This window comes from Pistacia vera, unplaced genomic scaffold, assembly GCF_008641045.1.
Source record: "Pistacia vera cultivar Batoury unplaced genomic scaffold, PisVer_v2 Contig1060, whole genome shotgun sequence".
In the NCBI taxonomy this organism is placed as follows: domain Eukaryota; kingdom Viridiplantae; phylum Streptophyta; class Magnoliopsida; order Sapindales; family Anacardiaceae; genus Pistacia; species Pistacia vera.
In genome coordinates, this window is record NW_022195094.1 from 561,255 (window position 1) to 581,189 (window position 19,935).

The 19,935-nt window shown below is 34.5% G+C and overlaps 1 protein-coding gene across 1 annotated transcript; it reads left to right on the forward strand.

The window, feature by feature from the left end:
- Positions 1-5,900: 5,900 nt before the first annotated feature.
- On the forward strand, positions 5,901-18,668 carry LOC116130624. The gene is made up of 10 exons (XM_031416358.1): positions 5,901-8,708; positions 8,806-9,306; positions 9,539-10,057; positions 10,460-10,708; positions 12,101-12,757; positions 12,862-13,022; positions 13,940-14,072; positions 15,014-15,138; positions 15,604-15,749; positions 18,412-18,668. Exons 1-10 carry the CDS (start codon positions 5,901-5,903, stop codon positions 18,666-18,668), a joined length of 5,556 nt encoding a protein of 1,851 aa, XP_031272218.1.
- The last annotated feature ends 1,267 nt before the right edge of the window (positions 18,669-19,935 follow it).

Below are 19,935 nucleotides of genomic sequence, written 5' to 3' on the forward strand. Positions count from 1 at the left end.
TAAAGCTCAAATCCATGCCTAGCTCTCGTATGCCCAACCTCTCCTTTTCGTGAACAGAGGTGCTAATTTATACACCTTTGAGGTCAGTGTAATGAGTGCTTTTGCAAGTTATCATGACACGTGGGGACCACTCCTTAATCTTTATCTTTTTATTTTGATAAAGTTGGGACAGGTGTGCGGTCCTCATCCACTCATAGACAAAACTTGAATCTATTGGGTTGGTGACAACCGTATCCCTTCTGTCTTGGGGTGATGTGGCAGCTCCTGGACGGCACAAAGCCTTCTTGAGCTCTGATTAGTTGGTGCTGACATTAGTACGATTTTTTAGGCACAACAGAACCCCCCTGGTTTTTGGAGTGTGTAATTGCACTTCAAAAACTCATGTTTTAGATCTGAATGGCTGTTGCACTATAGGCTGTAGTCTCGAATTGAAAAGCTCAAACTATGCTTGGCGCGATCGGTTGCTGAAAGTTAGGATTGCGATCTGAGAGCTTGGAGCGATCCAAAGCTGAGCGTAATTTGATAACTGACATGAAATGTCCAGTAGATGAATTCTTGGAAGGAGCTCACGTCAGAAGCCCAAATGCACGACTTAGAGCCCTTAAACAGATAAGCCAACTTAAAATAGCTAGAACTTTTGATCCAGGAGGAGTTTTGGAGCTCGTAAGATGTCCACGGAAGGCTTGTTTTGAGCTTTACGTCATGGCAATTAGGAAACCTAGTTAAGGCCATTTTCAAGGCCAAAATCCACTGTTTTAGCATGTTTCGGGGCTGTTTTGAGTTTTCTACGCGTTTTTTCTGATGCTGGCAACTGGTCGCAATCTGAGAACTAAGAACTAATCGCAATCTAAGAGTTGAGAAAATGACTTGAGGCTGTTCGCAATATCAAACCTAAGAGCTGATAGCGATTTGAGAGCTAAGAGCTTATTGCAATCTGATGAGAGCTCGACCTGAAAGTCTAAGGCATGCGATTTGAACAATCTGATGCACACAATCTCTAGTAAACGAGCAAGCTTATGAGCTCAATCAGAGAGCATAAGGAGCTCGATCAGAGAGCATAAAGAGTTCGATTTGAGATCATAAGAAGCTCAATCAGAAAGCAAGGAGCTTGATCTGAGAACTTGAGATCAGTGATCTAAGCTCTTGGAAGCACGATCTAAATGACCTGAACGTGTGATCTCGATAATCTTGAATGTGTGATCTAAGCATACGATCTGCAATCTGGCCACGCAATCTAAAGCTAAAGTGATCTGAAGCTAAAGATCAAGACGATTTGAGCGTGCGGTCAGCGATCTGACCACGCTATCTGAAGTTAAAGATTAGCGATCTGAAACTGAAGATCAAGACGATCTGACCATGCGATCGGAAGCTAAAGATTAGGGCTGTGCAAAAAAATCCGATATCCGATATCCAATCCTAATCTGCTCCGAAAAAATCGGATATCAAAAAATTCGGATCGGATACGGATCGTAATTTAAAAAAATCTAAATATTCGAATCGGATACTGGGTCGGGATTGTTAAAAAAACAGATATTCGTATTTGATCCGGATTTTACTAAACTACGTCGTTTTGAGTTTTAAAATAACCCTAACAGTCTAACACAATTAAGTCAACTCTCTCACTCTCTGTCTCTCTCGCTCGAACACGCACAACCTCTCACTCTCTCAGACCAGATCTCATCTCAGTCTCTCTCGCTCAAACACGCACAGTCTCTCACTCTCTTAGACCAGATCTCATCTCAGTATCTCACTCTGTCACTCTCACTCTCTCGGTCTCTCTCACTCGAACACGCGCAGACATAGACACACAATCAGTTAGCCACTCAAACTCTCTCAGACTTAGATCTCAGTCTCTCTCGCTCGAACATGCACAGTGGCACAGACACATACACACAGTCACTCAAAACTCTCTCAAACTCAAATCTCAGTCTCTCTCGGTCTCTCAGTCTCTCTCGCTCGAACACTCTTAGATCTCAGTCTCTCTCGCTCAACTCTCTCAGATCTCAGTCTCTCTGACGATTGAAGCCCCAAATCAATTGTTGTCACAGCCTAGTGCGACTGCCACCACACCGTAATAGCCTGGTGCGATTTCGTGGTGCTTATTTCTTTTTTATTGTTGGTGATGGTTTGTTAATGGTACAATTTGATGGGTGTTTTTGTTTTGATGTTGATTTGAGTTTGATGTTAATGGCACCGTAATATGGTGCCTTTTCTCTTTGTCCCGGTTACAAACCTTCTATTGTTCATTAGTATTGATTTGCATTTCAAACCTATTACAAGGTTGATGGAGGCTGGGTTTGATTCAAACTATGTCGATTGGGTTTGGTTTTATGTGTGTTTCCAAAGATTGTTGGTGGCAATGTATAATTTATTCCTTATGCAATTAATTTTGTTGTTAATCTTAAAAATTGTTTATTGAAATGGTTTATTTGTTTTGTTTTGTTTTGTACAGGAGGATGATGACGAGTAGGAATTGGCAATGAAGATAGCATAGTCATTTAGGCTGTGACAGTGTTTGGACAACATAGGTTAAATGTTTTGTGCTTCATGTTAATTTTTTTAGATACTTTTATCATGAAAGGATGAAGATAGCATAGTCATTTAGGCTGTGACAGTGTTTGGACAACATATGTTAAATGTTTTGTGCTTCATGTTAATTTTTTTAGATACTTTTATCATGTAAGGGAATTATAATTTCAATTTTATTGCTAGAATTATTTGATTTTAGTAAGAAAATTTTAAAATTCGGATCAATTTCGGATATCTGATTATCCGATCCGAATAATCGGATACCTATAAAACCGGATATCCACATAATTCGGATCGGATTCGGATCAATATATAGTCTGATCCGAAAATTCGGATCGGATTAGGAAAAGCCCTATTCGAATCGGATATTCGGATTTGAATAGCCTTACTGTAAAGATTAGCAATATGAAGCTGAAGATCAAAATGATCTGAGCATGCGATCAGCGATCCGACTACGCGATCGGAAGCTAAAGATCAATGATCTAAAGCTGAAGATCAAAATAATCTGGCCACATGATCAGCGATCTGGCCACGCGATCAAAGAGCTAAAGATTAGCAATCTGAAGCTGAAGATCAAGACAATCTGAGCGTGCAATTAGCAGTCTGACCACGCGATCGGAGAGCTAAAGATCAGCAATCTGCGATCTGACCATGCTATATGAAGCTAAAGATCAGCAATATGAAATTGAAGATTAAGACAATCTGAGCATGTGATCAGCGATCTGACCATGCGATCAAAAGCTAAAGATCAGCGATCTAAAGTTGAAGATCAAAACGATCTGAGCGTGTGATCAGTGATTTAACCACACGATCGAAGAGCTAAAGATTAATTATTTGAGCGTGCAATCTGCAATCTAGCCACGCAATCTGAGCAATCTAAACGTGTGATCTCAACGATTTTGAATGCATGATTTGGATGATCTGAGCGTGTGATCTGTAATCTGACTACGCTATCTAGGTGATTTGAACGAGTGATCTCAATGATCTTGAACGCGCGATTCAGATGATCTAAGCATACGATCTACAATCTGACCACGTGATCGGAGAACTTTAATGTGTGCGATATGTGATCTGACCAAGTAATCAGAGTACTTTGATGCATGCGATATGCGATCTGACCATACCATCTGAGAGCTCTAATGCGTGCAATCTGCAATCTAACCACGCGATCGGAGAGCTCTGTTGCGTGCGATCTGACCATACAATCGGAGAGCTCTGATACATGCAATTTATGATCTGACCATGCCATCTGAGAGCTCTGATGCTTGCGATTTGCATTTGACCACGCGATTGGATAACTCTAATGCGTGCGATTTGCGATCTGACTACGTGATCCGAGAACTCTGATGCGTGCAATTTACGATCTGACCACACCATCTGAGAGCTCTAATGCGTGCGATCTGCGATCGGACCACACGATTTGAGAACTTTGATGCGTGCGATCTACGATCTAACCACGCCATGAGGGAACTTGGATGTAGGTTTGAGACCTGCATAGGCCACCAAATTGTTGATCCTTAATTTTGGACACCAAGGACTTACACGTGCAAAGTGCTAAGAGAGTCTTATAAATTATACGTGATGAATCCATGAGATTTGAATATCGTGCTGAGATTATATATGTTGCAGAAACATAAATAAAAGATTGGTAAAAAAGGTTTTTAAAGTGGTTCAGATGCTTAAAGTGAATCCTACATCTACTATTATTTTGCTATTCTCTAGCTATTTCTATGATATTGCCTGTAAGGCATACAAAGATGGAGAAAAACTGAGTTTACAGAGAACAATAATAAAGCTTAAATTTATGCCTAGCTCTCATATGCTAAACCTCTCCTTTTCGTGAAGAGAGGTGCTAGTTTATACACCTTTGACGTCAATGTAATGAGTGTATTTGTAAGTTGTCATGACATGTGGGAATCACTCCTTAATCTTTATCTTTTTATTTTGATAAAGTTGGGACAGGTGTGCGGTCCTCATCCACTCATAGACAAAACTTGACTCTACTGGGTTGGTGACAGCCATATCCCTTCTATCTTGGGGCGATGTGGCAGCTCCTGGATGACACAAAGTCTTCCTAAACTCTGATTGGTTGGTGCAGACATTAGTGCGATTTTTAAGGCACAACAAACTTAATTAAGTTTAAAAAAATCTTAATTAAAGCACAATTAATTAAGTGTATTAATTATTTAAATATTGAATGAAAAAATAATTAATTAAAATAACATTATAAAATTAAATTAAATATATAATATATACCGTAAAACTAATTAATTATGCAATATGTTAATATTTGTTTTTTTGTTTACTTATTATGTCAATATCTTTGGTATGATTATTATTGATAGTTGTTGAACCACTCCTTTTAAGTAAAACTATCGATTTAAAAAAATTGCTTATAACGCTCAAGATCGAGACATCAATTCATTGTTTTTTCGAAGTAAACTCAAAATCGTTTACTGAAATAAGTTTTATAAGATACTGATTCAACCCTCTTAATTAAATTGACAAAATCTTTAAGAGGTTAATTCAACTTCTTGCAGGAATTTTCTGAGAATTTGAGTTGAGCATTGAATAAACTGTTTCTTTTCTCATTTTCCACTTCCTTAATAGGTTCCCTTGCCTAAACTGAACGATCACTGCAATTTGTGATTTATACCTGTAACATTTGCCAGCTCTACATCAGCTTCTCATTCTTACATCATATCATCATGCACAGCTATCAGAGAGCTTTTGCGTTTCGTTCAACAGCCAGCTAAATCTCTCCCTCATGTTTATTCTGATCCAGCTTCCTTCCTTCAGAAGCTTTGCTTTGCTTCTGAACCTCAACACGGTATCTTGATTCTCTGTTGTCATTTTTCTTTTTTCTTTTTCCCCTGCTTAGTCATTTTCTTGCAATTTTAAGTTTTGCTGAAATTTTCTTTTTCCCAAGTTTTTGTTATTGTTAAGTTTGTTAATTATCTTATTAGTTTTTACTTCTGCATATTTTATTTGCTTTGTTCAGCGCTGCTTTTCTTGAATATATTTTACTTCTACAAATATTTTATAGCTCTTCAGAAATAAATCCATTTTTTTCAGAATCCCACAGAAAAAAAATTATTTGACGTACAGATCGTCTTAAATTATCTTAGTTTATAATTATTTCCATAATATCGAAAATTAAGTAAAAAATTTCAGTTTTGTTTGTGTCAATTTTAGAATTATTTCTCAATCTTTTTCTTCTTATTCTAAATATTTATTATCTTTGAAACATTGCTTATTCAACAAAGCCTAGTTGATTGTTGTCTGCTTTTCCTCCCTTAAATTTTGTTGTCTTTGGTCACTCTGTTCGGGTTCGTTTCGTTACACCAAAAAAAAAAAAAAAAAAAAAAGCAATGGCTGCTGAACTAGGTAGCGCTGCAGTTTCTGGCATTGCATCAAAAGCTGTAGAATCAGCGTTTGATTCCATTGGACAGCATATATCTTATTTGTTCAAGTACCAGAGCTACATCGATGATCTCAAGAATCAAGTTGAGGATCTGGGAAATGCAAGAGAGAGGGTGGAACATCAAGTTGATGAAGCTAGAAGACGAGGGGAAGTGGTTGAAAAGGATGTGGAGCAATGGCTGAAAAGAGTAAATGAGTTCACTGAAGGGGTTGTAAAACCCATAATTGGTGATGAAGATAAAGCAAAGAAGCATTGTTTTATAGGGTTGTGTCCTAATTTGATTCAGCGTTACATGCTCGGCAAGAAGGCAGGGAAAGCGTTACCAGGTGGTGCTGATCTGTCGGGAAAGGGGAACTTCAGTAGTGTTTCCTACCGTCCTGCAATACAGAGGACAGAATCTGTTTATATTAAAGGCTATGAGGCCTTTGATTCTAGGATGCTAGTTTTGCAAGAAATTATGGAAGCATTGAAGGATGCTAATGTTAGCAAGGTTGGTGTGTATGGGATGGCTGGAGTGGGCAAAACTACACTGGTGAAAAAAGTAGCTTGGCAAGCCAAGGAAGATAAGCTATTTGATGAGGTGGTCATGACTACGGTAACACAAACACCAGACTTTAAGAAAATCCAAGAAGAAATTGCTGATCAATTAGGCCTAACATTCCTTGAGCAGACTGTATTCGGAAGATCTCTTCGATTACGTGACAGGTTAAACAGAGAGAAGAGGATTCTAGTAATATTAGATGATATATGGGCTAAACTTGATTTGGATGCGGTGGGAATTCCTTATGGAGATATTCACGAGGGAATCGGCCAAGAAAAAGAAGTTTGGAAAGGCAGAAAAGATGATGAGAGGCGATACAAGATATTGCTCACGTCTAGAGATCAACACGTATTATGCAATCATATGAATATTCAAAAAAACTTCTTGGTTGATCTTTTATCAGAGGAAGAAGCATGGTATTTATTTCAAAAGATCGTGGGTGATTCTGTTGAAACCTTTGATATTCGACCTATAGCAGTAGAAGTGGTTGGGAAATGTGCACGTTTGCCGATCGCTATTGAAACAGTAGCAAAGGCTCTAAAAAGTAAGAGTCTTCCAGTTTGGGAGGATGCCTTGGGTCAACTAACAAGGTCTAATCCCAGACAAATTGAAGGAATGGCTGAAAGCGTGTGTTCTATTATAGAACTCAGCTACAATTTTTTGAGAAGTGAGGAAAAATCACTATTTCTTCTTTGCGGTTTGTTGAATACAAGTTGTGGTATAGTCATTAGTGACTTATTAAAATATAGTATGGGTTTGGATTTGTTTCGAGGTGTTTATACCCTTGAAGATGGAAGAAATAGATTGCTTACGTTGATCCATAATCTCAAAGCTTCGTCTTTGTTGTTGGATGGTATCACCAATTATTCCGTTAAAATGCATGACATCATTAATGCTGTTGTTATATCAATTGCATCCTCAGATGAGTTTATGTTTAATATTAAAAATGTTGGTGATTTGAAAGACGTACTGGAGCAAAAAATACCCAAAACTTCAACTGCTATAACTTTGCCTTATGGAGATATTGGCGATGAGCTTCCGCATAGTTTGGAATATCCGAAACTCAAGTTCTTTCTTCTATTCAGCCAAAATCACTCTCTGCATATCCCAGACCTCTTATTCCAAGGGATGAAAGAACTTGAAGTTTTGGATTTGACTGGAATTCATCTCCTGTCACCACCTTCCTCACTCCGCTGCCTAAAGAACCTTCAAACACTGTGTTTGGATAACTGCCTACTAGAAGATATAGCAATAGTTGGAGAGCTTAAGAAATTAAAAATTCTTAGCCTGCTGCGCTCTGACATAAAAAAGTTACCTGGAGAAATAGGACAATTGACTCGGTTGAAGATGCTGGATTTGAGCGAGTGCTCAAACTTGAAAGTAATTCCACCAAATGTCATTTCAAGCTTGTGCCGATTAGATGAACTATATATGGGCAATAGCTTCCTTCATTGGGAGATTGAAGGACTAATCAACAATCAAGAACAAAAGAATGCTAGTGTTCTTGAGTTGAAGCAATTGTCTTGTCTTACCACTCTAGAGATACACCTTCATGATCTCCAGATTATACCACAAGACTTGTTTTCAGAGAAGTTGAAAAGATATAGAATACTTATAGGAGATGTGTGGGATTGGAGATGGTCTGCTACTTATGGTGAAACCACGAGAATGTTGAAAATCAAGCTCAACAACAGTATTTCCTTGATCCATCGAGTAGAAATTTTGTTGAAGAAAACTGAAGAACTCCATTTAGAATTGAATGGTGTTAAAAATGCTATTGATGAACTTGATGAGGATGGTTTTGCACAATTAAAGCATCTTCATGTGCAAAATGGTCATGAGCTCTTGTATATTTTAAACTTTGTTCCTAGCAAAACTGTCTTCCCTATGCTAGAGTCATTATCTCTTCATAATTTGATTAAATTAGAGAAGATATGTCATGGCGAACTCTATGCGGAGTCTTTCAGCAAACTAAGAATTTTGAAGGTTGAAAAATGTGATATGTTGGAGCATCTCTTCTCGTTCTCCGAGGACATAAAGTTTTCGCAGCTTCAAGAAATTGAAGTCATTGATTGTAAGAACCTAAAGGAGATTTTTGGTGAAGAGAGTGTAGACTTAGTGGTTGAAAACGAAAGGAATGGTAAGTTTGAGTTCACTCAATTACGTTCCCTAGTACTACAATGCCTACCACAATTCATAAGTTTTGGCGTGAAGGTATATTTTCTCTTTTTCTTTTATTTTCTTTTCATGTATAAAAGGTGTTTGTAATTAGTTTCTTAAGTTATTTATGGAGCGAGATTTGCTTTTGCAGGTTGTTTTGCCAAGATTGGAGAACTTGAAACTGTCCTCAATTAAAATTGAAGATATATGGCTTGATCAACCTCAACCAATGTCTTCCTCTTTTCAATGCTTAAAAAGCTTAACTGTGGAAGAGTGTAATGGTTTGAAATTTCTGTTTTCATCCTCCATGGTCAAAAGTTTTATGCAAATCCAAAAGCTAGTGATATGCAATTGTAAGTCAATGGAAACAGTGATAGTGGACTCAGAAGAATTAGAAGTACAAGATAAAGTAATTGATATGAGTTTTCCTAAATTGTTTGACCTAAAGCTTGAGGGTCTTCCAAAACTCACAAGATTTGGCAGCGGAAATTCAATTGAATTTCCCTCCTTGATTAAACTTCACATTGAGAGTTGCTCTAATTTGAAGACATTCTTCCCCAATTTTTCTGGTGTAGACATGTTAAGAAAAGAACCTGAAGAAGTGAACTTGGAGGACCATATTATTGATGGAAATGCCCTTTTTGACGAAAAGGTAAAGTTAATTCTTCTTATTGAAATCTTCCTTGCCCGTTGGCCTCAAAATTTTAGCCTTTTCTGTACTTATTAATGCACCATTATTTGTAATTAATTAGTAGAAATTTGCTTATAGATATCCTCTTTTATTTTTGTATTTTAAAGAAAGACAAAATCCTTCTGACATCCTCTGATTTTTGGTGTCATAAATATGCCCAAAAAAAATTTACATGATGAGATGTATTTTGCAGGTTGCTTTTCCAAGTTCGCAGGAGATGATACTCTCACACTTAGATAACTTACAGTTGATATGGCACAACCAACCCCATGGATATTCCTTTTGCAAATTAAAAGAAGTGAGACTTGAATTCTGTGAAAAATTGATGACTATTGTCCCATCAAATTCTACTCAAGGACTTCTTACCTTTCACAATCTAGAAAAGTTAATTCTTAGAAGATGTTGGAATATGAAAAGTCTATTTCCAATTTCCATAGCTACTGGTCTTTTGCAACTTAAAGAGCTTATGATGATCTCTTGTGGGTTGGAGGAAATTGTTACCAAGGAGGAAGTAGATGGGACCCCCATATTTTTGTTTCCTCAATTAACCATCCTCCAACTTGACAATTTACCAAATCTCAAAGCTTTCTACATGGGATTGCATACAATAGAGTGGCCAATACTAAAGGAATTGTATGTGTGCAATTGTGAGAGAATAAAGGTATATGCTTCAGATGGAGAGAACCAACCTGCCCTGTTTTCATTTGAAAAGGTATGACTTCGTCTATTGCAACTAAAAAATGCAGCATAATCATTAAGGTTAATTTATGAAATTTCATTCTTTCTGTTATTATTTCATTTTTCTCTTTAAATTAAGAATGGATTTATATTAACGACTAGTCATGTTTTAGAGTAAGACATAAATGATTGATTTAGCTATTTAAATATCTATTTTTGTTAATTTATATAATTCTTGTACTTTAAAGTAGTTTATAATTGGATTGCCAGAATTATATTTATTTAAAACATATAAAATTATATAATTAATTGGAAACTTAGATGGTTAAAAAGTTACACCTATTATAAACTGAATTGCAACTTTCCTCTAAATTTAAAAACCTAACTCGTGAACTAATTGATGAATGTATATTCTTGCTTGTTCATTGATTTTCAGGTGATACCCAATTTGGAAATATTGGGTTTAAATGCCGAAATCAATACATCTAGATGCCTTGATCGTATTCCAACTAGAAGCTTTCGGAAACTTAAATTTCTTTTACTGGTTGAACTTGATAAGAAATCAATAGCATTTTGGTTTAGTGTTCTTAAAAAATTGGACCATCTGGATTCACTCTATCTATATGATAGTACTTTACAAGAACTATTCCCATATGAAGGATTTTTATGGAAACAAGATTCTCAAGTGGACACATTTCTTCAAAATCTCCAAACTCTATCATTAAATAGATGTCATCGTTTGACATATTTAATGTCATCCTCTACAATTTCCTTCAAAAATCTTAAGAATTTGGAAGTGTCCTATTGCAATGGATTAGTAAACATATTAAGGTGCTCAATAGCAAGAACTCTTGTTCATCTCACCACAATCAGAATAAGAGAATGCAAGTTACTGACAGAGGTAATAGCGACTAAGGTAGAAACAACAGAAGAGGAGATTGTTTTCAATCAATTGACAATTCTAGAGCTTCATTGCTTACCGAGCCTCACAAGCTTCTACTCGGCCAATTACGCTTTCGAATTCCCATGCTTAGAACAAGTAATTGTGAGTCAATGCCCCAATTTGAAGATCTTTTCCCAAGGAGACTTAAACACACCAAAATTAAATAGGATACAACTAACAGAGAAGATCGATGAAGAATATTTGTGGAACGGTGACCTTAATTCCACTATCCATCATATGTTTACAAATATGGTACTTACTCATTCCAAATCTTTTTATTTTCTTTTGCATTGTCGCTATATATATATATGACCACTGTCACTAATATTTTTTATTGTCATTATTGTATAATTTAAAAATGAGTAAGAATACAATGACAATGCCAAAATCATGAGTGCACGAGTTATTATCTTTGATAACTAGGCTATTAATATTTTATAACAAATGGGATTTTTTTTTTTTTTTTTTTTTTGGTTATAAAATGGTTTTTTTGTTAATATCTGATATTATATAGATCATTTTTTTGGGTACTATTCTACCTTATACAGTTATTATTTTCAGCATATTATATATAAACAAATAGTGCATCTCTTCTTTTCTTCCTGTCCATGAAGTTCCTTTTGCATTTGTTATTGTTCTATAATTCTAATTGAACATATAGAAATTATTCTTAGATTGTTCCACATATTGTGTACAAGTTTTAGGTGATTTTAATTATTGGGTACATTAACATCATTAAAATATAACATTCCTATTATTATATACTGGAAAGTGTGTTTTCTTTTTCGTTTTGTTAAAAAAAGACATTAATATGCTAAAAGAATAGTCTTCTCTTGTCCTAGGCATTATTTGTCCTTAAAACTCATTTTAAAATTACCCATAGTCAGTGTTTTATAACGAAGAACAATAGTACAAGGATGAAAACTTTTGTTAAGAATATGAAATTTGGAATAATGATCAACCAACCCCAACCCCCCAAAACCAACCACCCCCCCTCCCAAAAAAAAAGTCAAAATTTCAGTGACTTTGATATGAATTCATATTGTTATGCTTGAAATACTTTTTTTAATTATATTTTTGTATTGCTTTGGCCACTTCTAACAGGTTTTAACCAAATATTTTGTGTTTTTCTAGGTTGGTTTCCCCAACTTAGAACATCTAAAGCTCTCTGAATTCCCTACATTAGAAGAAAGATTTTGGAATGCCAAAGTTCCTACCAGGTTATTCTACAGTTTAAAGTTGTTGGTTTTGGACATATGTTTGGACACATCAAGTGCTGTTCCGTTCGATGTGTTATGCAACTTAAAAAATCTTGAAATATTGGAAATAAGAAGTTGTAATTCACTGAGAGAAGTGTTTGATATGGAAGGAAAACTAAATGCTGATAGACATACCTTGAAGAAAACTCATCAAGAAGTGTTGGACTTCAACAACCTGAAATCGCTTAAAGTTCACAATTGTTGCAACTTGAGATATATATTTACTGCATCTATCATTTTGCGTCTTGCTCAACTTAGAGATATGGAAGTAAAAAACTGTGCTTTGATAGAAGAAATCATATTGAAAGAAGAAGAAAAGGAATTGGACATTGACAAAATTATGATACCCCAATTGAACTCCATTATTCTTGAGTCATTGCCTAACTTGACAAGCTTCTATTCAGGAATGAATACTTTGGAATGTCCTGCCTTGAAAGCTATTACAATAACCAAATGTCCAGAGATTGAGACATTTATTTTCACTGATAAGAAGCACCAATCTGACCACATTGCTCCTCTTTTCAATGAGAAGGTTGGTATGATTGAAACTCTTTTATCACTCTTTTCATTTTATTATATGCGTTTACCATATGGTCATTAAAACCTTCTTGCTTGTTCATCCATTTTGAATTACAGGTCATGCCCAAGTTGGAATCATTGTGTTTAGATGACTTGAGACTAATATGTCACAAGACTCACAACCATATTCCATATGAGGGATTCTGCAAACTAAAAGAACTTCTGCTGGCTGAGTTAGATGATGAATCAATTCCATTTTTCTATGGCTTCCTCAAAAGGTTATACAATTTGGAAAGCCTTACTCTACGCAATAATAGTTTCAAAGAGCTCTTCTCATATGAAAGAGACGCGGTGAAAGATGATTCTCAAGTAGATTCATTTCTTCCATCATCTTAGAGACCTGAGAATATTGAGATGTCATGATTTGACACATTTATGGACATCTTCAGTATCTTTCACGAATCTCACGACTCTGCATGTATATTATTGTAATGGATTGGTAAACATATTTACAAGCTCAAATATCAAATCTCTTGTCCAACTCACAAAAATGACTATAGAAGACTGCGAGTTATTGCGAGAAGTAATAATAGGTGAATTTGAGCAGATAGAAGAAGAGATCACTTTTTGCCGATTGAAAACTTTGGAGCTTTCTTATTTATCAAGCCTCACATGCTTCTGCTCAACAACTTATGCCTTCAAATTCCCATGCTTGGAGCAAGTAACTGTGAGAGAATGCCCAAAATTGAAGATCTTTACTCAAGGAAGTTTAAGCACACCAAATTTAAATAGGGTGCTACAAATAACAAAAAGAATGAATACAGAATATGTTTGGAAGGAGGATCTCAATTCCACCATTCAGCAAATGTTTACAGATATGGTATTTACTACAAAATCTTCAAATCTTCTTTACCACCTTTGCTATATATATCAGTATATACGTCTTTACAATTGGAGTAGATTATATATGATTGTATAATTTATAGTACTCTTCCATATCTTGTGCATAATTATGCTGTTGAATTGATATTGGTAATAATATAAATATATATTAATTAAAAAATTATTTTATAAATATTTATCTGTAATATATTTGATTCCAATTCCCCTTAATAAATTAAATAAAACCAACCCTGTATCTTTATCACGCTAAAAGCCGCCACATTTCATCTTGTTCAACTCTCCACTACTACAGTCACCGGCGGTATTTGTATTTCAAGCGGAATCCAGCTCAAGCGGCACTGGTGTTTCTATCGAACGACGTCACAAGCCACAGGGCCTCCGTCACCGGCGGCACTCATTCTAGCACTCTCGGTCACAAGCGGCAGGTAAGCAAAATCATTGTGCTCGACTTTTAAACTATATTTTAAGAGTGAATGCTTTGTAAGTTTGTATAATCGTGATTTGATATTTGTGTTTTAGAACTGAAGCTTCGTTTAGTTGTGACTTTGTTCATTATTTTTTAACTGAAGCTTCAGTTTGATGTTTGATATTTTTGTATATAAGACATTTAGATGTTTTTGGTTAATCAAGTTGAGTGATGTTGCCGAGTTGTTTGATAAAATGTTTGAAAGAGATGCTTTTTTTTGTTAAAAGTTTTCTGGGTTAGCTCCATCAAGGATGATGCTTCATGTGCTGCCTAGGGGCTTTATTGATGCAAAGTATGCTCTTCTGTTCTATTGTTCTTTTGACAAATTCAACTATACCGTCAAATTTGACAAATTCTACTATTCATTTACGCATTAGCATGTGAGATTTATATCTGCATTTCTGACAATTTAGATATGTTGTGAATTTTTTTATGTGTAATTTCATTTTATGCAACTATACATATATATCATATTTTGACGATCACAATTTAATTTTCTAACTTGCTGAACAATTTTTTTTTTTTCCCCTGACATACATGGTATGAAATTTTTTCGTTTTGACTTCATGTTTGAATGTAACTGGAGCAATCTCCAGACAGTCCTAATAAATTGGCATATGCAAACTAACTATTGCTAAGCAAGTTTGAAATGGAGATATTTTTTACTAAATTCAATTTGAAAAATTATTTGGAAAAATTGATCTTATCTTGATTTTGAAATCTGTTTACCTTGCAGCAAGAGTGCATAAGAAGAATAAGTGCCTGGAATTTCAACCTTTAGTAAGTAGATTCAGTTGTCATATAATGGCTTTGTATTTTATTTCCTTACTGTTTCATTGATGTAAAACTTGCGTTCTTGTTTTGGCAATATCAAAAGTACTGTGTTACTTGCATATTCAGGATGATGATATACAGCAAATGGACAAGATCAAAATGGAAGTGGGAGGCAAAGCGGCTAAGATTGTTTTGGTGTTTCAGCAGGAAGACTATCCCCACAGAGGTCTAACCATTCAAGTGTGCTCCAAGTCAGGAGGTAGTATTTTCTAGATTTTTTTTTTTTTTTTTTTTTTTTTTTTCGCCTTAAGTTTTCATCAGATTTCCTCATTTTCCTTGAACTTGTTTTATGATGGCTTCAATGAGCTTCATGTTTTGGAGAATTCCTTTGCTTCATTTCCTATCAAATCATTGCAAGCACTTAAGTAAGGATTATTTCTGTCTCATCTTCATTGCTAACAGCTCCATCAATATCATTAAGCGTCTTCCAGGGTAGTGGAATGTATTTTCCAGAAATTTTCAGTTTCAAATTGTTTGTGAAATTGAGTTGAATGGAAAATGCAGACTTAAGAAATTTTTTTTTCCCCAATTCATTCTTGTTGATTTCTAATCATTATTGTTTTTATGCATTTGTGTAATATGAATGCAAATTAGGGAAAAAAAAAAAAAGATAGCATTTTCTTCCCTGTAATTATTTTTTTGCTTTTTTGATGTAGATGTTGTTTTGATTTTGGTGAGGATGATGAGGGTTCAAGTAGTCCTAGGTCAGTTTCTATTAAGACCAAGAAACTGGAAGGAGTGAGAGAGGGAATTCAGGGCAAACTAGCTCTTTACCATGTAATCCCATTTCTGAGAACAAAAAGTTTTTGAGTGGTTCACTAATACTCGTGAAGGAGATAGGTAATTTTGATTATAATTATAGTTGTACTTTCTTCTAATTTATTTGCTACCAAGAGGTTGTAGATAAAAATTTTCATTAGGTTAATTTTTCCTTCTTAGTTCACTTAAAGAAAAATAAATATTATACTGTCTATGTATAGCTTTTTCTCAATTTATCTGAAAATTAAACTTTTGAGACATTCTGCAAGCTTTTTCCAAAGTTGATTAGAATTCTTAGATAAATTATTTAGCTTCTTTAGATGATTTTTTTGGGGAAAATTAGAGTTAAACCTCCTTAAAAAATATTGGCTGCTTGTTCTTGAATAATGCAATTCTTAGATTCAATGACTCATAAGGAATTAGTCTTTCTGTGTTCTTCCATGTGTCACATATTTATTTGTGAATGTGCTCCGTAAATTTGCTAACGTGAGTTGTGCAACTCACTGTTCTCTTTATGGATGCATAATATAGTTGTACAGAGACACATTAAGCTCTTTGATCTATGCCGCCTTCAATTTTTGACCCTGTGGAAAGCATGATTTGAACTTGGGACAGAATTATTAGTGGGTTGCTTTGAACCTATGTTGCACGAAATGTCAGCTTAAAAATTCCAGGAGAGAAATATTAACATTAGAACAAGATATGGTTTTTGTGGTGACACATGATACACCACATCAAAATTCCTTCTTTATATCAAAAGCCTGCCTGCTGTTGTGACGTCTGCACAAAGGTAGAAATATATATTTTTTTTTTGGGTGGTGAAATTTTTTTTTTTTCTTTCCATGTCCATGACTGAAAAGCTTTGCTATGTCTAATAAATAAGTTTGGTCTCTTGAAATTATTTTGAGGGGATTCTCTACAGCCAAAATATAATCTGAGAGGAACTATGGTGGTTCATTGTTGTATCACAACAGGACAGACTCAAGTAATTTTCAGGTATTTCTGTTGTGATTCATTTGCTTTATAATTTCTTACTAAATTAGAGGCATTATTACTTGCTGCTTTATACTTTATGATGAATCTTGTATTACTGTGTTGCATCTGATTATGCAGCAGAGATACATCAGGAGCATTGGTCTAACACAAAGGACGCTTTAAAGTTACTTAAGCAGATCTGAGCCCCAAGGTATATTTGCAGTAGCAGGAGTTGATTTTGTGGAAAGCATCATGTAAACTTGGGACAGAATTATTAGTTGGTTGCTTTGAACCTATGTTGCACAAAATGACGCTTAAAATTCTAGGACACAAATATTGACATTAGAATAAGATTTGGTTTTTGGTGGTGACACATGATACACCATATCAAAATGTTTTCTTTGTATCAAAAGCCGGCCCTTTGTACAAAGCTATAAATTGAATATATATATATGTTTCTTTTTTTTCCTCCTTTCCATGTGCTTTAGTGAAAAGCTTTAATTATGTACACTAAATAAGTTTGGTCTGTTGAAATTATATTGAAGGGATTGCTACAGCCAAAAAAATAATCCAAGTGGAACTACAGTGGCCCATTGTTGTATTGCCAAAGGAGAGAGGCAAATCATTTTCAGGTATTTCTGTTGTAATTTATTTGTTTTATAAGTTCTTACTATCTAAATTAGAGGCATTATTACTTGCTTTATAATTAATCTTCTATCACTGTGTTGTATTTGTTTAAACAGCAGAGGATACATCTGTAGTAGTGGTCCAATACAAGGGATTCGTTAAAGTTACTTTAGCAGATCTGAGCCCCTAGGTATATTTGCATTACCAGGCTATGATCTAAGTTCGGGATGACTTACCCTTTAGTTGATATTGAAGTATCCATTAGTGCCGTGTTGCTTCCTAAAGAGATTCAAAGTCTTAACATATACGATCATCAGTTATGTACATGTTATTTTAATGGTCATTTATCTAATTAGGATAATAGTAATAATAATAGTAAAGAGCAATTTTACCCTATCACCTATAAAATCGCAAGGCAGTCCATAAAAATGAGAAATGATGGTTAATTTTACTGATAGGAGATTATGGGGTTCGCAAGAGTATTCTGCTCTTGAGTTTTTCTTCTAATGCTTATGAGGAGTTGACAATTTTTTTATTTTTTTTTCTTATTTTTTAGCAAGAGCATGTCATTGAGTTTCACTTTTGGCAAAAATATCTTTATTTTATGATATTATCTATTAAGATCATCGTGTAATATATATTTTAGCAAACTATAAATGTAAGTTCCTCGAGTATTATTGATTATATGTTTACGATGAAAGACAATATCTATTATGAAGAATATAGAGGAGGAAAAATGAATTCTATTAGATCTTACAAATGAATATAGAGGTTGAACTAGTCTAGTACCTCACTTCATTCTAATGGGCTATTCAGATATTTACAAAATAAATAAAGTGTTAAATTGTTAATAACTTGGGCTGAGCCAACTCAACAATCTAAACTATGGATGCAATTTGAATTGTCAGTTTTGATATATCAAAATGTTGTTAAACACTCCTTGAACTAAACATTTATTTTGTATATTAGCTATTATAATATCTTATGAATTTGCATATTGTAGTTTTAAAGTATATTGGCCTCTGTTATCATAACAGAGCTCACCATACTTTAGAAAAATGTATTTCCATGTTATTAAGTTAAATTCTTTGGACACTGAGCAGATATCTGCTTTTTGATCTGGAATGATGAAATTCTGGAGTACGTTGCAGAATTGGATTTCAAAAGTTATGTGTGGTTGAAGATTTTAGCTGGACTCCTACAGTTGCAAAAGGTTTCTTCACAGCTTCATGAAATTTTTCAAGTGGTGTTGGTGCTGAAGCCTTTTTCAAAGGCTATGATTTGCAAGCCTGTAGGAATTGTTTGTAGTTTTTTGCTAATATTTCATGTTACTGATGTGGAGGCTAAAAGGAAGTTTTGATTTCAGAGTTCAGATGTATATTTTCTTCTTTGAAAGTCTTGTTTCTGCAGCTAATTTTCACTTTCTATGTTAAAATTTAACTGTTTTCACTTCTGACAATGGCATAAATTCATTATCCATTGAGCAGTTATCAATGTTTCTTGTGTTTGGTGGACAGATGCTCTTCTAAGAATGGCATAAATTTGGAGCTCCATTTTGATTCCAAAGATCGCCTCATTGGACATAAAAATGTAACTTTTCATTCATCTTGATGCATACATGTTCGTCGTAAATTTTTCTTTTTTATATTATTTTTATTATTATACTCTTAAAGAGTTTTACATTTGAACATTTTGATCATATGGGTTTTTATTCTCTACTCCTTTAGAGAAAGAAAGTTCAATCGCTCCCAAGTTTTGGGAAAGTATGGAAAACCCCCCCAAAACCCAATTCTCATTAAAACATTAGGGGGTAGAAAACAAAATCCCCTTCGCAAAAATCAATTCCTTGTCTTTCATGAACTATCGAGTTTTGCTTTTACAAATTCTTTTATATTTTAAAGGAATCGGTTAATAGGTATTTAAAACGTATAATAGAAGAAATAAAAAACGAAACATATTTTTTTCAAGTTTATGTATTTTATAGTTTTTCCTTTTATTAATGTATGTTAATTATTGTTGATTAATTTTAGGATGAATGTCATGGGAGGCGAATGAAATTCCTATATATTAATAATCATTTTTTAATATTATATAGTTAATTATATTAAGATTTTACAATTCTTAATACCAATAACAGTGATAGACTTAAAAATTTATGCAGAGAGGATAAAATAAATATTTAAATAACATTGCGTATAATATAGTTATTAGTTTATTAATGCTTATAAGGTATACAACTAAATAATCAGTACATATTGTGGAATTTAGGGATTGCAGAAGAATTGAGAGCAAATTCATGTTGAAAATTTTATCAAGTTTCGATAACTACAAAGAATATTAGAGCAACCGTTTTATAACTGTTTTTAGAGCTCCAAAACGACAGCACGTTGAGCTTGTTGACTTAGTTGAAACGACAGCACTTTGAGCTTCTAGATTTAGTTGAAACGACATCACTTTAAGTTCCAGAGTAAAAGATCATTCAACAGCCCCCTTTAGGCCTTCAAGCTAAACTGTGCTTACAGTTTTAGCTTGCTTGACAATTCCTAAAAATGACTCACCAGCCCCCTTCAAGCCAAACTATGCTTATAGTTTCAGCTTGACATTTTTTCTGAGACCAGTCAGTAACA